Genomic DNA, 21,424 nt, shown 5'->3' on the forward strand with positions numbered 1-21,424 from the left:
CGTGCACGGGCCTGGCAGTGTCATAGGTTAGGGCTGGCTTTTCGCGTGGTAGATATCCCAGTCTGGTTTGCTAGCCCGAATTATTTCGCTCAGATAGCGCTAGGGGTATTCAGGCCAGATTCTTATGATGCAGCCCGCGCCGCGCCTCCCTGCCCAGCCCCCGCTTGCTAATGGCGGACGCAGGCATCTGCGCTGCTTCTCCGCTGGGGGAGTTACCGTAGGGCTCGAAATGTGCGGGCTTTAATTGTTTATTTATTTTTACTCCCTGTTATGTTGCCCTCTGTGCTTCCAAGGCTCGGCACAGATTCAGCAGTGAGAAGGTTTCCTGGTGTTTGGAAACTTCTCTCTTTTTAAGACTCCCTTCCCGGGACGGAACTCCGTCCCTCCCTCTTTTGTCCCTTTTTTTGTCTTTTATATTTTTTCCTACCTCCTTTCGAAGACTTGGGTTGCTTTTCTGGGTGCCTGATGTCCTCTGCCGACATTCAGAAGTCGTTTTGTGGAATTTACTCGGCGTTTAAATGTTCTTTTGATGAATTTGTGGGGGAGAAAGTGTTCTCCCCGTCCTACTCCTCCGCCATCTTAGCTCCTCCTCCAATTTGTGACATTTTGATTCCACTTGTTTTTGCTGTTCAGTTGCTCAGTCGTGTCTGACTCTGAGACCCCATGGACTGCAGCACGCCAGGCTTCCCTGTCCTTCAACATCTCCCGGAGTTTGCGCTAACTCGTGTCCACTGAGTCAATGATGTCATCCAACCATCTGATCCTTGTTGTCCTCTTCTCCTGCTGCCTTCAATCTTTCCCAGTATCAAGATCTTTTCTAACAAATCAGGTCTTCACATCAGGTGGCCAAAGTATTAGAGCTTCAGCTTCAGCATCAGTCCTTCCAATGAATATTCAGGACTGACTTCCTTTAGGGTTGACTAGTATGATCTCCTTGCAGTTCAAGGGATTCTCAAGAGTCTTCTCCAACATCACAGTTCAAAAACATCAATTCTTCAGCCCTCAGCCTTCTTTATGGTCCAACTCTCACATATGTACACGACTACTAGGAAAACCACAGCCTTGACTAGACGGACCTTTGCTGGCAAAATGATGTCTCTGCTTTTTAAGATGCTGTCTAGGTTTGTCATAGACTTTCTTTCAAAGAGGCAGCGTCTTTTAATTTCATGGCTGCAGTCACCATGCACAGTGATCTGCGGAGCCCAAGAAAATAAAGTCTGTCATTGTTTCCAATGTTTCTTGATCTATTCGCCATGAAGTGAGGGGACCAGATGCCATTAACTTAGTTTTTTGAATGTTGAGTTTTAAGCCAGCTTTTTCACTCTCCTTTTTCACCTTCATCACTTGTTTGACTTAGTATAAATAGAATGCTAGATTTCTAATTTAAAAATTAGATATGCAACAAGCCATAAAGGTTTACTATATAGCACAGGGCTTCCCTGGTGGCTCAGACAGTAAAGAATCTGCCTGTAACGCAGGAGACTCGGTTTTGATCCCTGGGTCGGGAAGTTACCCTGGAGAAAGAAATGGCAACCCACTCCAGTATTCTTGCCTGGAGAATTTCATGGACAGAGGAGCCTGGTGGACTACAGTCCATGGGGTTGCGAAGAGTTGGACATGACTCAGTGACTTTCACTTTCACGGGGAACTATATTCTGTATCTTGTAACTTATAATGGAAAATAATTTCAGAAATAATATATGTGTATAACTGAATCACACACAAAAAAAGAATTCTACTTTTTGAAATTTAGTAATATTTACCTTTTGGTCAGTTTTTCTAAATGTTCTATGGACATCTAACTACAATGAATGAGATACTAAATTTTAAAGATATTTGTAGAGGATATAAGATTAATATAAATTAATACAAATAGAAATCTATTATAAAGTATTAATGAGATCATTTAAGATGCTCCTATTCTTATTTTTTTGTATTTGATAAAATATTCTCAGAGAAATGTTAATATGTCTCACTATGATTATATATATATTTATCTTTTCCCTTATATTTCTTTTGATATTTGCTTTATGTATCTTGTTTCTGCTGGTTTATGACATCTATCTTCTTTGTGGATTGTACCTTTTATCATTAAAAATATTCATCTTTGTTTCATTTAAAAATAAATTAAGTAGAAAATAAAAACTCAGTATTTTCTGTTTTATCTGATTTATGAAATATAGTTTCATTTTGAAAAGGGAGATTCTTGGTTCTTTTGTATTTCTGCAGTTAGACAGAGCTTTCTCACTTGCTCTTTTTAAGAAAGACACTACTGTTTTATAATCATTCTATTCTTGAGAGTTATTCCAAAACAGGAGTAAAATTCTGTAATGTACAACAGAATAACTTTCCTTTCTGCAAAATAATTTTGAACCAGGACAGCTGAAACAGTAAGAATGAAGTGAGCCATAACACCTACTAACACTTTATCTGCACATCAGTGGACCTGTCTCACTGTTCTCCCAGGGTTCTTTGCCTCTACCTCTAAAGAGGCAAAGAACTCTTTACTCCCCTACACAGCTGTTTATTTATCCTTTCATCATAGAGAAGAATGTACCAGAAGGCTTTTTAGAATATCCATTAGAATAATCAGCTTAAAACAAGTACCAAAGGAAACAGGAATAAAACAAAGAACAGAAGAAAACTTTTAAAAACTGAATTATTAGCCTCAGAAATATCTGCATATAGCCATAAAAGAATGAACTATTTTTTAAAAAAGCAAAAATAAAGATTATGCTGTAAGTGGCAACATTTTAACAATATAAAATAACCCTTTTTTAAAAATTATGATATTAACATTCTTCCCTTGTCATTATTATAGATATTCAGAAAGTTCTAGTTCTCTATGCTCTTATTTTCGTTATTTTGCAGTAAGCATATATGAAGCTTTAAGACTGTACTGGCCAATATTTTATATACTTACATGCAGTATTAGGATATACATAGATATACTGATTGGAGAAGGCAATGGCACTCCACTCCAGTACTCTTGCCTGGAAAATCCCATGGACGGAGGAGCCTGGAAGGCTGCGATCCATGGGGTTGCTAAGAGTTGGACATAACTGAGCGACTTCACTTTCACTTTTCACTTTCATGCACTGGAGAAGGAAATGGCAACCCACTCCAGTGTTCTTGCCTGGAGAATCCCAGGGATGGGGGAGCCTGGTGGGCTGCCGTCTGTGGGGTCGTACAGAGTCGGACACGACTGAAGTGACTTAGCAGTAGCAGCAGATATACTGATATATGATTCATTATTATATTCTCTTTCCTTTTATTTTTTTGAGTAGAAGCAATTTTAATAATATCACCTTCAGATTACTTTGAGAAAATAAAACTTAATAAAATTATAACACAGAGCAACCATAACATATTTTTAGGTTTCATGCTACTTTTGTACTAGATATAACATTGCCATATTTTTCAAAGAAATGAAGTAATAGTAATCTCCATAGGAAGATTTTAGCTAGTACAGAGCTAAATTTAAAAAGAAAAATTTAACTTCCCTTCTATTTAATAGTTTTTGTGATTCAAAATAACCACTCTCTAAAAATATCTAGGAAGACTGACAATGAGAAGCTACTAAGGAAGGACTGGTCCAAGCAGATATTTTAAAATACCATAATGCCTATATAATTAAAATAATGTGGCACTCACACATGAATTAGATAAACTAGTAGAAAAAAATATAAGTACACGTGAAAATTCAATCTACAATAAAGGTGGCATCTCAAGTAACTAGAGCAAAGACAGACTTTATAGTAAGTGATCCTGGGACAACTTGTTATCCATATTGAAAAAGATAAAATTAGATCCATATATATATAAGAATAAACTGCAAATGGATCAAAGTTATAAATGTAAAAAGATAAAAATAAATTTAAAAATAAGATTTTAAAGAAAATTTAAGTTTTAAAATTTAAGTAAACTCCAATACTCTTGCCTGGAAAATCCCATGGACAGAGGAGCCTGGTGGGCTGCAGTCCATGGAGTCGCGAAGAGTCGGACACGACTGAGCGACTTCACTTTCACTTTTCACTTTCATGCACTGGAGAAGGAAATGGTAACCCACTCCCCTGTTCTTGCCTGGAGAATCCCAGGGATGGGGGAGCCTGGCGGGCTGCCGTCTATGGGGTCACACAGAGTCGGACACGACTGAAGCGACTTAGCAGCAGCAGCAGCAGCAAAGTGTAAAAAATGCAAACATAAAATAAATAAAGAATATAAACTTAGGTGAATTCCTGTATAGCTTGAAACATCCCACTGTGTAAGGATATTCTCAGAGAGTAAGAATATGGCAAGTAGAAATGAGCCAGCTTAACAGATCTTCAACTAGACAAATCTAGAAAAAATTTAACCCTCAAAACAAGAGTGATGGATTATAATTCATTAACTAAGAAACCATGAGTCTATAAAAGCTTTCTAAAATACATAAAAATGCTTTCTAAATACAAAGAGGGATAAGGAAAGCTCTTCCTTACACTAGAATGTTAACCAGCAAACAGTAAAGGAACAATGGGACTAGCATATCACCACTTTGTAACCACCAGAGCAGCAACTTATTAAATTTAGAATTATCAAAGGAAGCTAAAAGCAGTGGGTAGACTATCTCAAGAGAAACAGGGTATTTACATATTCTAAAACTACCTTACCACAAATTACTAACTACAAAAGAAATAATTTGTTACTTAACACCAGAGAAACTTGGGCAAAACCTTAACCAAGTGACTAAAGCTGACATCACTAGCAACAAGATAAACCAACATCATGTGCTCCTATGATGCAATGAAAAGAACACAACGTAATTTTTGTAGTTGTTGTTGTTGTTCAGTCGCTCAGTTGTGTCTGACTCTTTGCAACCCCACAGACTGCAGCACTCCAGGTTTCTCTGTCCTTCACCATCTCCCGGAGTTTCCCTCCTAAAATACATAGCTAATCTAACCAAGAAAAAAAAAATCATACAAATCCAAGGCTGCAGTACTACCTACCCTACAAGCCTTCAGGAAATTTCAAAGTGAGATCTACTTTGGCACACTCCAACATCCTGTTTCCTGCATCCCCTATTCAATCCTCTAGATCTCTAGGATCTAGGCGAAGCTGACACTGCTAGACATTGAACTCCACAGACTGAAGAGAGAAGACACTTTTTCTAGTTCAAATAATAATGAGAAGTAAAAGAAATGCGTTTTATTTTCTAAACCATTACATCAAATTGTATCTAATCACGGTAAATACAAAGAGTTTTTTAAACCTATAAGAAGGATTTAATAAAAGAAAAAAATCTAAATCTCCTATAACTTTTAAAAAAACTAATCTGCTGGACTTTGCTGGTGGTGCAGTGGTGAAGAATCCACCTTGCAATGCAGAGGATGCAGGTTCCATCCCTAGTCTGAGAAGCCTTACAAGATCCCATATGCTGCAGAGCAACCAAGCCCACGTGCCACAATTACTGAGTCCACATGCTCTGGAGCTCGGCGCTGCAACACCTCTCGTGATGCAATTAAGATCCTGTGTGCCATACCTAAGACCTGGCACAGCCAAATAAATAAATGAATATTTTTAAAGAAAACCCATCTGCCAGTCATAACCACACACCCAATTTCGTCCCTGTATGAATCTGAAACTATGTCATTTACATTTGCATATTAGGTAAGATTTAAAAAGCAGTTAAAAATTATTTCATACATACTAATTGCCCACGACTTCTAACTGTAAACAGTTTTCAGTCCGCCTACTGTTAAAGACTAAATATATCTTCTAATTCACAACAAAAATGAAACTTTTTAAAGTACATACCATCATCATCTTTGCTTTCCAGTGGAACACTCCAAGCTATTAGGTTTCTTGCTGTGCGACCCTCCTCTGCAACTATTCTCCTTACTTTGTCATGACTGTTGGAGCGCTGGAATGAAGCCTTTGCACAGATAAGAGAACATGCATTAGTCTGTTGGTCAACATACAAAATACAGTTGGCAAACAAATTCATCATTACTCTTCTTTTCTCAGAAAGAAAACAGTTAAAACTAATTTGGGATCAGAAAGGTGCTTAAACAGAAATAAGAGTAAGGCACACATCTTTTTCAGTTCTAAAATCTTACAAGACTGAATTTTACAACTTTAAAAATAAATCATTTTAAGAATAAATTCAACCTAAGATTTAAAAAAGTGTCCTAAGGAGCATAAACACTGCTGTGTATCCATTTCAGCACCACTCCTCATTATGTATCAACAGGTTAAGACATAGTTTTTACAAACATGCTACATATTTCCTTTGAAAGCTCTCCACAACATAAAATGTTTTTTCAAGATGTCTTTTTTCCCCCTATGGATAATGCTAAACTAAATCTTCACTCAGTTGTAAATTTCCACTGCATAATTTTATCTCTAAGTTATTGAGAATCTAAACAATAATTCTTATAAACTTACAAATTAAGTTGCAAAATTTAAAACTCTGCCCTCCTGCACACAATGTTGTGTGTGTGTGTGTGTGTGTGTGTGTGTGTGTGTGTGTGTTCTTGCTTTCTCTAGTCCTAAACAGCTGAAAGCAACACTAGCCTACAGGTTCAGCCGCACCAAGACCCTGGGCAAATGGAAGCCCAGTCCTATTAGCAAGTCCTATTAGCAAGTCCCAAAATCAAATTACCTTCCCACAAATGAACACTATACCAAAATAGTCCACTTTTCTAAGCTAAGAATCTATGAAAATAAAAGAGCTCTAGAGCATGCCTATGAGCATAAGGATGCAGCCTCCTTGCCCAACCCTAACTCCATGTGGGCAATCTACTGCCTTCTGAAGAGAGTTCCCTACTGGGTCCAGCCCAAAATCCTAGTCCAACATTAATGGTGTGTTCATCCTCTCTTCTGGTTCTTGCCAATATAAACTCTTAGCATCCTTGGAATCCTTAGGCAACAACACATTTACTGGACAATTACTACGTGCAAAGCACTGTATAAGACACTGAGAAGAGTACAAAAACATATGGTAGTATGATGACAGAGGGCAAGATGGCTGGATGGCATCACTGACACAATGGACATGAGTTTGAGTAAACTCTGGGAGTTGGTGATGGACAGGGAGGCCTGGCGTGTTGCAGTCCACGGGTCACAAAGAGTCGAACACGACTGAACAACTGAACTGAACTGAATTGATGCTGTGCTGTGCTTAGTCTCTCTGTCATGTCCTACTCTTTGCAACCCCATGGACTGTAGCCTGCCAGGCTTCTCTGTTCATAGGGATTCTCCAGACAAGAATACTGGAGTGGGTTGCTCTTTCCTTCTCCAGGGGATCGTGCCAACCCAGGAATCAAACCGGGGTCTCCTACACCGCAGGTGGATTCTTTACCAGGGGAGCTACCAGGGAAGCCCATATGGTAGTATCAGATCAGATCAGATCACATCAGTCGCTCAGTCATGTCCGACTCTTTGCGACCCCATGAATCGCAGCACACCAGGCCTCCCTGTCCATTCCAACTCCCGGAGTTCACTCAGACTCACGTCCATCAAGTCAGTGATGCCATCCAGCCATCTCATCCTCTGTCATCCCCTTCTCCTCCTGCCCCCAATCCCTCCCAGAATCAAGAGTCTTTTCCAATGAGTCAACTCTTCGCATGAGGTGGCCAAAGTACTGGAGTTTCAGCTTTAGCATCATTCCTTCCAAAGAAATCCCAGGGCTGATCTCCTTCAGAATGGACTGGTTGGATGTCCTTGCAGTCCAAGGGACTCTCAAGAGTCTTCTCCAACACCACAGTTCAAAAGCATCAATTCTTCGGCGCTCAGCCTTCTTCACAGTCCAACTCTCACATCCATACATGACCACAGGAAAAACCACAGCCTTAACTAGACGAACCTTTGTTGGCAAAGTAATGTCTCTGCTTTTGAATATGCTATCTAGGTTGGTCATAACTTTCCTTCCAAGGAGTAAGCGTCTTTTAATTTCATGGCTACAGTCACCATCTGCAGTGATTTTGAAGCCCAGAAAAATAAAGTCTGACGCTGTTTCCACTGTTTCCCCATCTATTTCCCATGAAGTGATGGGACCAGATGCCATGATCTTCGTTTTCTGAATGTTGAGCTTTAAGCCAACTTTTTCACTCTCCACTTTCACTTTCATCAAGAGGCATTTTAGTTCCTCTTTACTTTCTGCCATAAGGGTAGTAACATCTGCATATCTGAGGTTATTGGTATTTCTCCCGGCAATCTTGATCCCAGCTTGTGTTTCTTCCAGTCCAGCATTTCTCATGATGCACTCTGCATATAGGTTAAATAAACAGGGTGACAATATACAGCCTTGACGTACCCCTTTTCCTATTTGGAACCAGTCTGTTATACTTGTCTTCAAAGAATTAACAGTCCAAATTAGAGAACCAAACCCATAAGAGCAAAAGATAACATATGGATTAATCAGTATGGTATCTAGTCTCCAGAGATGCCCCACTTCCCCTCAATAAACTACTCCTCCTGATGTTCCTATCTTTGTATAATCCCCTCCCCTATAACCTGGCTCTGTGACCCGCTTTTTTGACCTATAAAATGAGGTAGAAGTGACACAGCTAATTTCTGAAAATAGGTCATAAGAAGCTTCACAGTCTCTACCTGGGTCTCTTGGAATGCTCCCTCTTGGGATAGTCACTCTAGAAATCCAGTCATCAAGCTATGAGAAGCCAAAGTTACCAGAAGAGATGCCACATAAGGGCGGCACTCTGGCTGACAGCCCCAGCTGAACACCCAGCTGACAGGCAACATCCACTGAGCCATCCTGGACATTCCAGCCCAGTCAAGCCCCCAGATGACTGCGGCATCCCAGCACCCCAGGCACCCCCAGGCAGAAAAACCACCTATTCAACCCACAGACTCAGGACAGATAACAGGAACTATATATACGCACATTAATCCACAATATACACATCTGTATTTCTGTATTTATCTGTATAGAGACGTTGAAACTCAAAGATATTGAACCTCTCACTTCAATCCTACACCACAAGTTCATTTTAGCCTTCCCCTTCCTTATTTGTAATTTATTTCTCCATTAGTAAGAAACCAGCTCTTATCATCTAAAATATATTTACTTATCTGTTCAATTCTAATATATATATATATATATATATATATATATATATATGTAGTTTCAGAAAAAGGCAGAAGCGGGGGGATTCCCTGGCAGTCCAGTCCAGTGGTAAGGACTCTGTGCTTTCACTGCTGAGGTGGGTGGTTTTAGTCACTAAGTTGTGTCTAACTCTTGCAACCTCATGGACTGTAGCCTGTCATGCTGCTCTGTCCATGGGATTTTCCAGGCCAGAACACTGGAGTGGGTAGCCGTTTACTTCTCTAGAGGATATTCCCGACCCAGGGATTGAACCCAGGTCTCCTGCACTGCAGGCCGATTTTTTTTTACCAATTGAGATACCAGGGAATACCCTTCACTGTCAAAAGCCTGGGTTTAATCCCTGGTCAGGGAACTAAGATGCCACGAGCTTCGCTGTGCAGTCAAAAAATAATAATAAAAAAAAGTTTCATAACTGCTAACCCATATCTCTGTGAGAAACTCATTTATTAGCAAGATTATATTTCTATGCAGGTTTATCTTTAGCCTTACAGGATCCAAAGTACTGGATTTTGTGTTTTCCTTAATTACTTAAATTAGTTGTTTCCTTCATTTAATTGTTATTTTCCTTAATTACTTAAATTGGTTCTTCTCATCTTCACCCTTTCAGTGTGGTTACATTACATACTTACATTACTCTTTATGTTTTGGGTTCTCCTCATCTACTGGTTGATTTTAATTGCTTGCTTATTTGGGAAATATGTGAAAGAAATGCAACAAATGGTTCTCAAACAAAGGAACTTATTAATGAGAAGTATGACTTTGAAAATTGGGAAAGGAGTATGTCAAGGTTTATACTGTCACCCTGCTTATTTAACTTACATGCAGAGTACAACATGCAAAATACCAGGCTGGATGAAGCACAAGCTGGAATTAAGGCTGCCAGGAGAAATATCAACGACCTCAGATATGCAGATAACACCACCATTATGGCAGAAACCAAGAGGAACAAAAGCTCCTCTTGATGAAGGTGAAAGAGGACAGTGAAAAAGCTGGCTTAAAACTCAACATTCAAAAAACTAAGATCATGGTATCTGGTCCCATCACTTCATGGCAACTAGATGGGGAAACAAGGGAAACAGTGACAGACTTTATTTTCTTGGGCTCCAAAATCACTGGGGACAGTGACTGAAGCCAGGAAATTAAAAGATGCTTGGTCCTTGGAAGACAAGCTATGACAACCTAGACAGCATGTTAAAAAGCAGAGACATTACTTTGCCAACAAAAGTCCATATAGTCAAAGCTACTGCTTTTCCAGTAGTTATGTATGGATGTAAAGATTTGGACCCGAAAGAAGGCTGAGCATCAAAGAATTGATGCTTCTGAATTGTGATGTTGGAAAAGACTCTTGAGAGTCCCTTGGACTGCAGGGAGATCAAACCAGTCAATCCTAAAGGAAATCAACCCTGAATATTCATTGGAAGGTGTGATGCTGAAGCTGAATTCTAATATTTTGGTCACCTGATGCTAAGAGCCAACTTGTTGGAAAAGACCCTGAGACTGGGAAAGATCAAAGGCAAGAGGAGAAGGGGACGACAGAGGATGAGATGGCTGGATGGCATCACCGACTCAATGGACATGAGTTTGAGCAAGCTCTAGGAGATGGTGAAGGACAGGGAAGCCTGGTGTGCTTCAGTCCATTGGGTTGCAGAGAGTCGGACACAATTGAGCAACTGAACGACAGAAATGCCTTTGAGAGAAGAAAAGTCACTATATGCTAGGGCAGGGACTCACAAGCAACTTCTATAATAAACAATCTACATTTGAGAATAAGCTGTAACCATGATACCTTTTGCCCTTAAGTACTTCAATGTGTATTTCATATATCTAAAAGATACTCCCCCATATAACTATACTATGACTATCAAATCAGAAAATTATCACTGATCCAAATTATCTAAATTACAATAATTATTTAAATTTCACCAACTGTTCCACTAATGCTTTCGACAGTATAAAGCTGACAAGAGATATAAGCTCAATTATTTCAGGAGTTCTACAAACTCCAAGCAAGACAAATACAAATACAAAGAAAACCATGCTGAGACTGACCACAGAAAAACTGATAACCTGAAACAAAGGGAAAAATTTTAAAGCATACAGAAGAGGAGGGGGAAGTTCACCTTTAAAGAAGCAACAGCACAATAAGATGGGCAGCTCTGCATTGTCCAGACAGTGAAAAAATAAATAATCTATAATAAATAAATCAGTCACTTATTACTATCTATTCGGTAGAATAGTAGGGTCAAAATCTTGACTTGAGAGTTCAAGAGAATGTTGAATAAGAACATGGAAACAGTAAGTATTTAAAAAAAAAAACTTTGAGTATTGTAATAAAGGTGAACCAAGAAAGAAGAAAGCAGAAATGAACAGAGAAGGTTTTTTAAATGAGTGCCAGCATATTTTTATGCTGATGGGGATGATCCACAGAAAGTAAAACTGCATATATAGGGAAAAAGGGAATAATCAATGACAAATCTGTGAGTAACAGGAATTGAATTTCAGAATACATAAATGAAACAACTAGTTTCAATAGTTTTCTCAAACTATTAGGAAAACAAAGACTGCTCTCTTCCACTCTAATACTGTACTATAAAGTTAACCCAAATTTTCCTCTCAAGAATAACTTCTGATATTTTTAAAATAAACACCTGTATCTACATTTCTTCACTACTCTGACCTTACCCTGGATATACATATGACATCTACTTATATGACTCATAAGCTTTCACTGAAACTCATTAGTTTGTGAACAATGTTCCAGCTCCATTCTGTGCAAAACACTTGAATCATCGCTTTTCTATTCCCATATTTTCCAATCAATGTAATATCATAAAATCACTTCCTTTTGCTTAAAGACATCTCCCAATGATTATTAGCTTTATATAACTTAGGTTGGCATTTATCATTTAGATTATCTAAGCATTGTTTTAACCAAGAAGTATCAGTATTCTTTTCAGGCCAGATGACTCTATGTCAGTAGGTCACCTACTTTTCATCTCTTTTTCAGATAATTCTCTTATGCAATCAAAGAAAACTGTATAGGGAAATACGCATAGATATATATCAGATCATAAAATTCACTATCATGTTCTTTATAACTCAAGAGTCTTCATAAAACAGTGAGTTTCTCAGAACTAAAATGACCACAAGATAGCAATGTTGTAGTACCAGAAAACTTGAAATCTAGTATTTTCTTATTCTATAAACATTTCAGTTCTACTACAAATTATGAGGTTAGTTTTTTTATACTTAGTACACATACACACATTCAAAGAAAAACCACCAGTTCAGGACTGTCATCATTCTTAATTCCAATACTTTATATAGAAAAACATTATAAAACTCATCTTACTACAACACATGATTGAAAACCATTTTTCAGCTTAAAGGACAGCTGCCTTCTGCAACATAAGCTGAGTGAACTGTTTTCAGTAAAAACTCATATATTTTGATCAATTTTAGTAATTCTATTTTTAACTGTGGTTTTGGAGAAGATTCTTGAGAGTCCCTTGGACTGCAAGGAGATCCAACCAGTCCATTCTAAAGGAGATCAGATCAGTCCTGGGTGTTCTTTGGAAGGACTGATGCTGAAGCTGAAACTCCAGTACTTTGGCCACCTCATGCGAAGAGTTGACTCATTGGAAAAGACTCTGATGCTGGGAGGGATTGGGAGCAGGAGGAGAAGGGGACGACAGAGGATGAGATGGCTGGATGGCATCACTGACTCGATGGACGTGAGTCTGAGTGAACTCCGGGAGTTGGTGATGGACAGGGAGGCCTGGCGTGCTGCGATTCATGGGGTCACAAACAGTCAGACACGACTGAGCGACTGGACTGAACTGAACTGCACTGATTCTTATAAAAAAAAAATCTCAGTGTAACTTAATGTAATTTTAAACTTTTTAATTTAAGCATTAGGGTTTGAAATGCAATAAATGAGTCCGAGATACTCCATAATATTCCAGATGTCTATTTCAAACAGTATTTTCATATAGGTCCTTTCCTTCCAAGAGATTTAAACAAAATATACGTATTTCCATCCAAAGTCACAGTGTGCCACCTAGTGCCATAAAGAGATTTTACAGAGGCTTGTTCAAATACTAAATGTTTCAATAAAAAGCATACACATCAGTCTCGAGGTAAAGTTTCTAAGTTTGACTCTTACAGTATATTACCTAAGAAAGCAAGTGTTTAGAATGTTTACCAAGAAATGCATATATACCTCTTAGCAAGACTGATGAAGCAAAGAGAAGAAAGAAGGCAAAAATTATCAATACCAAGAACAAAAGAACATCACTAAGATTCTAGAGCCTCTAGACATCAGAAAGATAAAAGGATGTTATAAATAAAATATGAATTTGAAAATTTTTATGAAATGCACAAATTCCTTGAAAAACACAATTTAACCAAATCTTGGCATAAAATCTTGGGGCTTCGTGAGTAGCTTAGTCAGTAAAGCACCTGTCTGCAATGCGGGAGATCTGGGTTCAGTTCCTGGGTTGGGAAGATCCCCTGGAGAAGGAAATGGCAACCCACTCCAGTATTCTTGCCTGGAGATTCCCATGGACAGAGGAGTCTGGCGGGCTGCAGTTTGTGGGATCTCAACAGTTGGACACGACTTAGTGCTATCTTTCTTTCTTTCTTTGGCATAAAAGGAAATGGAAAAATCTGAGTATTTACTAAAGAAATTAAAAAATTTTAAATACTGAAGAAATATTTACTGAAGAAATTCCATAAAAGAGAATCCAGGGTTAAATGGGTTTCACTGGTGAATTCCCTTAATCACTGAAGGAGAAATTATACTAAATTCTTCCAGAGGGAAAAATGAAGGATCAAATCTCAAGTCACAGAGTGACTCATGACCCTGAATATTAGAACCTAAGAGGACAAGAAAAGTAAATAAGCAGTTCAAACACCTTCAAAAGTAACAATGTGAACTTTTACATTACATATACCTCCATACACACACACATCTGCAAACTAAATCCAGTGAAAACATCAGAACCAAGTTGATTTTATTTCAGGAAGCAAGGCTGGTTTAACATTTTTTAATCAATGAATTCAATTCATCATATTAACTAAATAAAGGAGAAGAGTTTAATATTCTTTTCAACAGATGAAAAAAGCATGTGATAAACCTGGATACCCATCTATGATAAACATTCTTCACAAACTTCAGCAAATATCATATTAAATGATACAATCTTGAAAGAGACAGGATGCCTACAATCACCACTTCCATCATCATGATACTGAAATTCCTAGTCCTTGTAATAAGGTGAGAAAAGGAATGAGAGGGAAATTATAAGGTGAATCTAGAATAGCCTGTTAGACTAGAAAGTACAGAAGGACTCAAAGAATAATAAAGGCAAATGAAAAGATACAAGAGCCAGTGTGAAGGAACTTCCACCAGCTAAGTCAAGGACAATGCGAGCATCAAAATAAATGGTAGTAGTAGAATGTAATATTAAATAAAATAAAAAATCCAAGAAGCCTGAAAGACAGGCAGATAGATAGGCATGTAGATAACTAATAATTATTATCATCAGTGAATGCTAAAACTAGTGGGTAGATGGTTTGATGAGTTGCAGGATATTTACACAGCCTCAAAGTCTCTCTCAACAAATAACATACTACTTTCAAAAGACAAAGTAAACTTCAAAGAGAAAAACCTGACAATACCCTATATTAACCAAGTGATCAGAGTCCACATGACCAATAGCAGGACAAACTGACATCATATGCTTCCTGATGTGATATACTGAGAAGGATACAACACCATTCATGTGATATTCTGCCAAAAACACAAAATCAGAGTCTATAAGAAGAAAATATGACCCAAATCAAGTGACATTCTTCAAAACAGACCTGAAAGAACTGCCCTGGATAAGCGATTTGACTCACCCCTCGGTGAGCTCCTCACAGGCAGGACAGCCACACCCTTTCTCTCTGGGTGTGTGCCTCTGCCTTGCTTCTATCTAAAAGACGTTGTTTCTGTGTGCCCTCCCATTTGTTGTGCTATGTCTCTAATAATAAACTCTGCACCTATTTTTATAGCTTTTACCTTCTTGAGAAATTCATTTTTCAATGGGCGCAAGAGCCAGAGCAACTTTGCTTCTAGCCACTAGCCCTACGGGCAGTCTAGTAGATAGGATTCCTGGTTTTCACCCAGGTGCTGTTATTGTTCAGTTGCTAAGTCGTATCTGACTCTCTATGACCCCATGTATCACAGCATGCTAGGCTTCCCTGTCCTTCATTATCTCCCAGAGTTTGCTCAAATTCATATGTCCATTGAGTTCACCTAGGCTACCCAGGTTCAATTCCTGGGCAGGGAACTAAGATCTCTTCACACCACCGCTCACTGCTGTCTCCTCAAGATCAAAATATTCTTAAGTGGTTCATGGAAGAGTAATATGCATGTATTTATGAAAAAGTGAAAGAGTCAGTCACTCAGTTGTGTCTGACTCTTTGCAACCCCACAGGCTGTAGCCCGTCAAGCTCCTCTATCCACGGAATTCTCCAGACAAGAGTACTAGAGTGGGAAGCCATTCCCTTCTCCAGGTGATCTGCCTGATGCAAGGATGTGTCTACAAATAAATGTACATGTGTGTAGCTATATATGTATGTGTCTTTGTCTTTATACATGATTTTTCTTTTTGGCCATACCATGCGCATGTGGGATCCTAGTTGCCCAAGCAGGGATGGAACCCAGACCCCTTACAGTGGAAGCACAGAGTCCTAACCACGGGACCACTAGGGAATTCCCTATATGTGATTTTATATGTGTGTGTATGTATGTATGTTTATATACACACACACATATAAAATAAAAGAGAGAATATGAGAAAGGAAAAGAGACAAAATTAGCAACTGGTAAAGTTAGTGAGAGTCCCTTGGACTGCAAGGAGATCAACCAGTCCATTCTGAAGGAAATCAGCCCTGGGATTTCTTTGGAGGGAATGATGCTGAAGCTGAAACTCCAGTACTCTGGCCACCTCATGTAAAGAGTTGACTCATTGGAAAAGACTCTGATTCTGGGAGGGATTGGGGGCAGGAGGAGAAGGGGACGACAGAGGATGAGATGGCTGGATGGCATCACTGACTCGATGGACGTGAGTTTGAGTGAACTCCAGGAGATGGTGATGGACAGGGAGACCTGGCGTGCTGTGATTCATGGGGTCGCAAAGAGTCGGACACGACCGAGCAACTGAACTGAACTGAAAGTTAGTGAAAGAATATCAGAGAATTATCTGTACTCCTCTTGCAACCTTTCTTAAATCTGAAATGAAAGGAAAATAAAAGGTCCTAAAAATAATGATAATAAAGGATAATATTTTCATGATCTTCAGGTATAGAAAAACGTCTTAATCAGGATACAAAAAAGCACTAATCATACAGGAAAAAAATGATTAATTGAACTTCACTGGAATTAAGAACACATTCTTATATTAAAAAGACATCATTAAAAGAATGAAAAAGCAAGCCACAAAGAAGATATATGTGTAAAAGTAACAAAGGTCTTATACCCAGAATAAAGAACTCCTTAAATCAATTAGAAAAAAAAAGATAACCCAACAAGAAAATGAAAATTGAATAGGCATTCCCAAAAGACATATAAATAACCAACTATCATATGAAAAGGTACTCAAAAGTAAGCACTGAAAATATTAAAACATTTTTAAATCAATGACAATACCATGTGATGGCAAGGAGCTGGGCAACTGCTTGCACTGCTGACAGAAAGTTAAACTGATATACAACAGCTTAAGAAATCTGGCATTATCCAAAAGCACAAACCAGCCTCTGTTTACCTCTCTAGCCTCATCTTCCATTACTCTTCCTGTCTGCCATGCTCCAACTCCACTGACATTTAATCAGTTCCCTATGACCACCAAGCTCCCTCCTAATTCAGGGCATTTATATAAGATTTTCTCTTCTGTTTAGCATGTTCTGCCACTCTACAACATACATTTATTGGCTTCCTCCCCAGCATTTACTGCCTACGTCTTTTCTAATAGTTCAGTTTTTATTGGGGTACCATGTGGTTCTATGAAGACCTACAAGACCTTTTAGAACTAACACCAAAAAAAAGATGTCCTTTTCATCAGAGGGAATTGGAATGCTAAAGTAGGAAGTTGAGAGATACCTGGAGTAACAGGCAAGTTTGGCCTTGGAGTACAAAAGGAAGAAGGGCAAAGGCTAACACAGTTATGCCAAGAGAAGACATTGGTCAGAGCAAACACCCTCTTACAATACAAGAAATGACTCCCCACATGGACACCACCAAATGGTCAATACCAAAAACTCAGACTGATTATATTCTATGCAGCCAAAGATGGAGAAGCTCTATACAGTCAGCAAAATCAAGACCTGGGGCTAGCTATGGCTCAGATCATGAACTCCTTATTGCAAAATTCAGACTTAAAGTGAAGAAAGTAGGGAAAATCACTAGGCCATTCAGGTATGACCTAAATCAAATCCCTTATGATTATACAGTGGAAGTGACAAGAGATTAAAGGGGTTAGATTTGAGACACAGAGTGCCTGAAGAACTATGGATGGAGATGCATAGCACTGCATAGGAGAAGGTGACCAAAGAAAAGGAGATCCAAGAAGGCAAGATGGCTGTCTGAGGAGCCCTTACAGTGCAGCTGAGAAAAGAAGAGAATCAAAAGGCAAAGGAGAAAGGGAAATATATACCCCCACTGAATGCAGAGTTCCAGAGAATAGCAAGGAGAGAGAACAAAGTCTTCTTAAGTGAACAATGCAAATAAATAGAGGAAAATGATAGAATGGGAAAGACTAGAAATCTCTTCAAGAAAATTAGAGATATCAAGGGAATATTTCATACAAAGATGGGCACAATAAAGGACAGAAATGGTAAAGACCTAACAGAAATGGAAGAGATCAAAAGAGATGGCAAGAACACCCAGAAGAACTGTACAAAAAAGGTCTTAATGACCAGATAACCACAATGGTGGGCTCACTCACCCAGAAATAGACATCCTGGAGTGTGAAGTCAAGTGGGCCTTAGGAAGCAATGCTGTCAATAAAGCTAGTGGAGGTGATGGAATTTCAGCAGAGCTGTTTAAAATCCTATAAGATGATGTTATTAAAGGACTGCATTCAATATGTCAGCAAATTTGGAAAATCCAGCAGTGGCCACAAGACAGGAAAAGGTCAATCTTCATCGCAATTCTCAAGAAGAGCAGTACTAAAGAATGTTCAAACTACCAGACAATTACATTCATCTCCCATGCTAGTAAGATTATGCTCAAAATCCTTCAAGCGAGGCTTCAGCATTATGTGAAACTGAAGACTTCCAGATCTTCAAGCTGGATTAGAAAAGGCAGAGGAACCAGAAATCAAATTGTCAACAATCACTGGATCATAGAGAAAGCAAGGAAATTCCAGAAAAATATCTACCTCTGTCTGTTTCACTGACTATTCTAAAGGCTTTGACTGTATGGATCATAACAAACTGTGGAAAACTCTTAGAGAGGTGGGAATACCAGACCTGTCTTCTGAGAAACCTGTATGCCGGTTAAGAAGCAACAGTTAGAACCTTACATAGAACAACTGACAGGTTGAAAATTGAGAAAGGAATACAACAAGGCTGTTTATTGTCACCCTGTTTATCTAACTTATATGCAGAGCTCATCATACGAAACGCCAGGCTACATAAGTTACAAGCTGGAATCAAGATTTCCAGGAGAAATAGAAACAATCTCAGATATGCAAATGATACCACTTTAATGGCAGAAAGCAGAGAGGAACTAAAGAGCCTCTTGATGAAAGTAGAAAAAGAGTGAAAAAGCTAGCTTAAAACTCAATATTAAAAAAACTAAGATCATGGCATCCGGTCCCCTCACTTCATGGCAAATAGAAGGGGGAAAAGTGGAAGCAGTGGCAGATTTCTTCTTCTTGGGCTCGAAAATCACTGTGGATGGTGACTGTAGCCATGAAATCAGAAGACAACTGCTCCTTGCAAGAAAAGCCTTGACAAACCCAGACAGTATATTAAAAAGCAAAGACATCACTTTGCCGACAAAGATCTGTATAGTCAAGGCTGTGGTCTTTCCAGTAATCATATACAGATGTGAGAGCTGGACCATAAAGAGGGCAGAGTGCGAAAGAATTGATACTTTTGAACTGTGGTGCTGAATAAGACTCTTGAGAGTCTCTTGGACTGCAAGGCAATCAAACCAGTCAATATTAAAGGAAATCAACCCTAAATACTCATTAGCACTGATGCTGAAGCTGAAGCTCCAGCTCCAATACTTTGGCCATCTGATGTGAAGAGCTGACTCACTGGAAAAGACCTTGATGCTGGGAAAGATTGAGGGCAGGAAAAGAAGGGGGTGACAAGAGAATGAGATGGTTGGGTGGTATCACCAATTCAATGGACATGAACTTGGGCAAACTCTGGGAGAAGGTGAGGGACAGGGAAGCCTAGTGTGATTCAGTCCATGGAGTTGAAAAGAGTCAGATGCAACTTGGTGACTGCACAACAGAAACATCGACCTTCCCGTGAGGAAGCTTACACAAGCTCTTAGCCTCATCCACCAGAGGGCAGCGAGAAGACACAAGAAGAACCACAATCCCACAGCAGCTAGAACAAAAACTACATTATAGGAAGTTAATCAGGATGAAAAAGCAGAGTTATGTCCCGGACGAAGAGATAAGATAAAACCCCAGAAAAACAACCAAATGAAGTGGAGATAGGCAACCTTCTAGAAAAAGAATTTAGAATAATTATAGTGAAGATGATCAAGGATATCAGAAACAGAATGGAGATGTAAGAAATATTTACCAAAGACCTAGAAGAACTAACAAACAACCAGATATGAACCACACACTAGACGAAGGAATTAACAGCAGAACAACTGAGCCAGAAGAACGGACAAGTGACCTGAGGACAGAATGGTGGAAATCAGTGCCGCAGAACAGAATATAGACAAAAGAATGAAAAAAAACAAAGACAGCCTAAGAGACCTCTGAGACAACATTAAACACACCAACATTCACATTATAGGGGTCCCAGAAGGAGAAGAGAGGGAGAAAGGACCTGAGAAAATATTTGAAAATAAAACAGCTGAAAAATTCCGTAACATGGGAAAGGAAATAGTCATCCAAGTCCAGGAAGCGCAGAGTCCCAGGCAGGATAAACCCAAGGAGGAACACACCAAGACATACAGTAATCAAACTGACAAAAATTAAAGACAAAGATAAAATATTAAAAGCAAAAAGGGAAAAATGACAAATAACATACAAGGGAACTCCCATCAGGTTATCAGCTGATTTCTCAAGAGAAATTCTACAAGCCAGAAGGGATTGGCACAATATATTTAAAGTGATGAAAGGGAAGAACCTACAACCAAGAATACTTCACCCAGCAAGACTGTTCAGACTGATGAAGAAATCAAAAGCTTTCCAGACAAACAAAAGTTATGAATAGCTAACTTTTAAGTTATGAATAGCACCACCAAATCAGCTTTACAACAAACGCTAAAGGAACCTCTCTAGGCATAAACTTCCTTCTTCAGGCAGGAAACACAAGAGAAGGAAAAGACCTACACAAAATAAACCTAAAAAGACAATTAAGAGTGGTAATACGATCATACATATGGATAATTACCTTAAATGTAAACAGATTAAATGCCAGAAGAATGGACAAGTGACCTAGACTGGCTGGGCACTTCCATTTAACCACATCACTCTACTTAACCCCTCAAATTGTATGTAAATATTTTATATTGTTAGGTCAATCATGTTTCCATTGTAACTTACAAATATAATTATCTTTTATTTTTTTGTCTGGCTATTGATTGTGAAAATTGTTTTTAAAAAAGGTTTTACTATTGTGATTATATAACTATTACTCACGTACTAGCATTGTATCATGATCAGTCAACAGAAAATAACAGAATTCTATATCACTAAAGCTACCATTTAATAGAAAAACTTCGAATCACTTTTTAAAATCAAGATATGTACCAGAATTATCTTGGAATTTTTTGAAAAATACAAATGCCCAGGTATTGCTTTTTTTCTACAAAGCTCGAGATGTGTTTCTAATGAGCAACCATATTTAAAAACTGGACTATATGATGATCTTTTACTTTTATCTTGTTTGTTTCATTTTTTCTTTCATATTCAGTGCTCCCATTTCATTTAGTTTATGTTTTCCAATTTCTTTCTTTTTTTAATGTTCTTTCTCAAGCCTTTATCAAGCACAGCAGAAAAGCCTTTACACATAAATACTATGTGTAATTATATATTTTAGAAAACCTATGACTTTTTGCCTAGCTAAAAAATTTGT

General features: G+C 38.5%; 1 protein-coding gene across 4 annotated transcripts in view; it reads right to left on the reverse strand.

The window, feature by feature from the left end:
• Positions 1-21,424, reverse strand: part of SCAPER (S-phase cyclin A associated protein in the ER) — a 423,604-nt gene that overhangs the window by 381,614 nt on the left and 20,566 nt on the right. For all 4 annotated transcript variants that reach the window (XM_010817116.3, XM_010817115.3, XM_059879316.1 and 1 more), the window contains exon 3: positions 5,794-5,911. In XM_010817116.3, the coding sequence (XP_010815418.2) occupies positions 5,794-5,911 (118 nt within the window). The remainder of the gene's footprint in view (positions 1-5,793; positions 5,912-21,424) is intronic.

Source organism: Bos taurus, chromosome 21 (genome assembly GCF_002263795.3).
Source record: "Bos taurus isolate L1 Dominette 01449 registration number 42190680 breed Hereford chromosome 21, ARS-UCD2.0, whole genome shotgun sequence".
Classification (NCBI taxonomy): Eukaryota; Metazoa; Chordata; class Mammalia; order Artiodactyla; family Bovidae; genus Bos; species Bos taurus.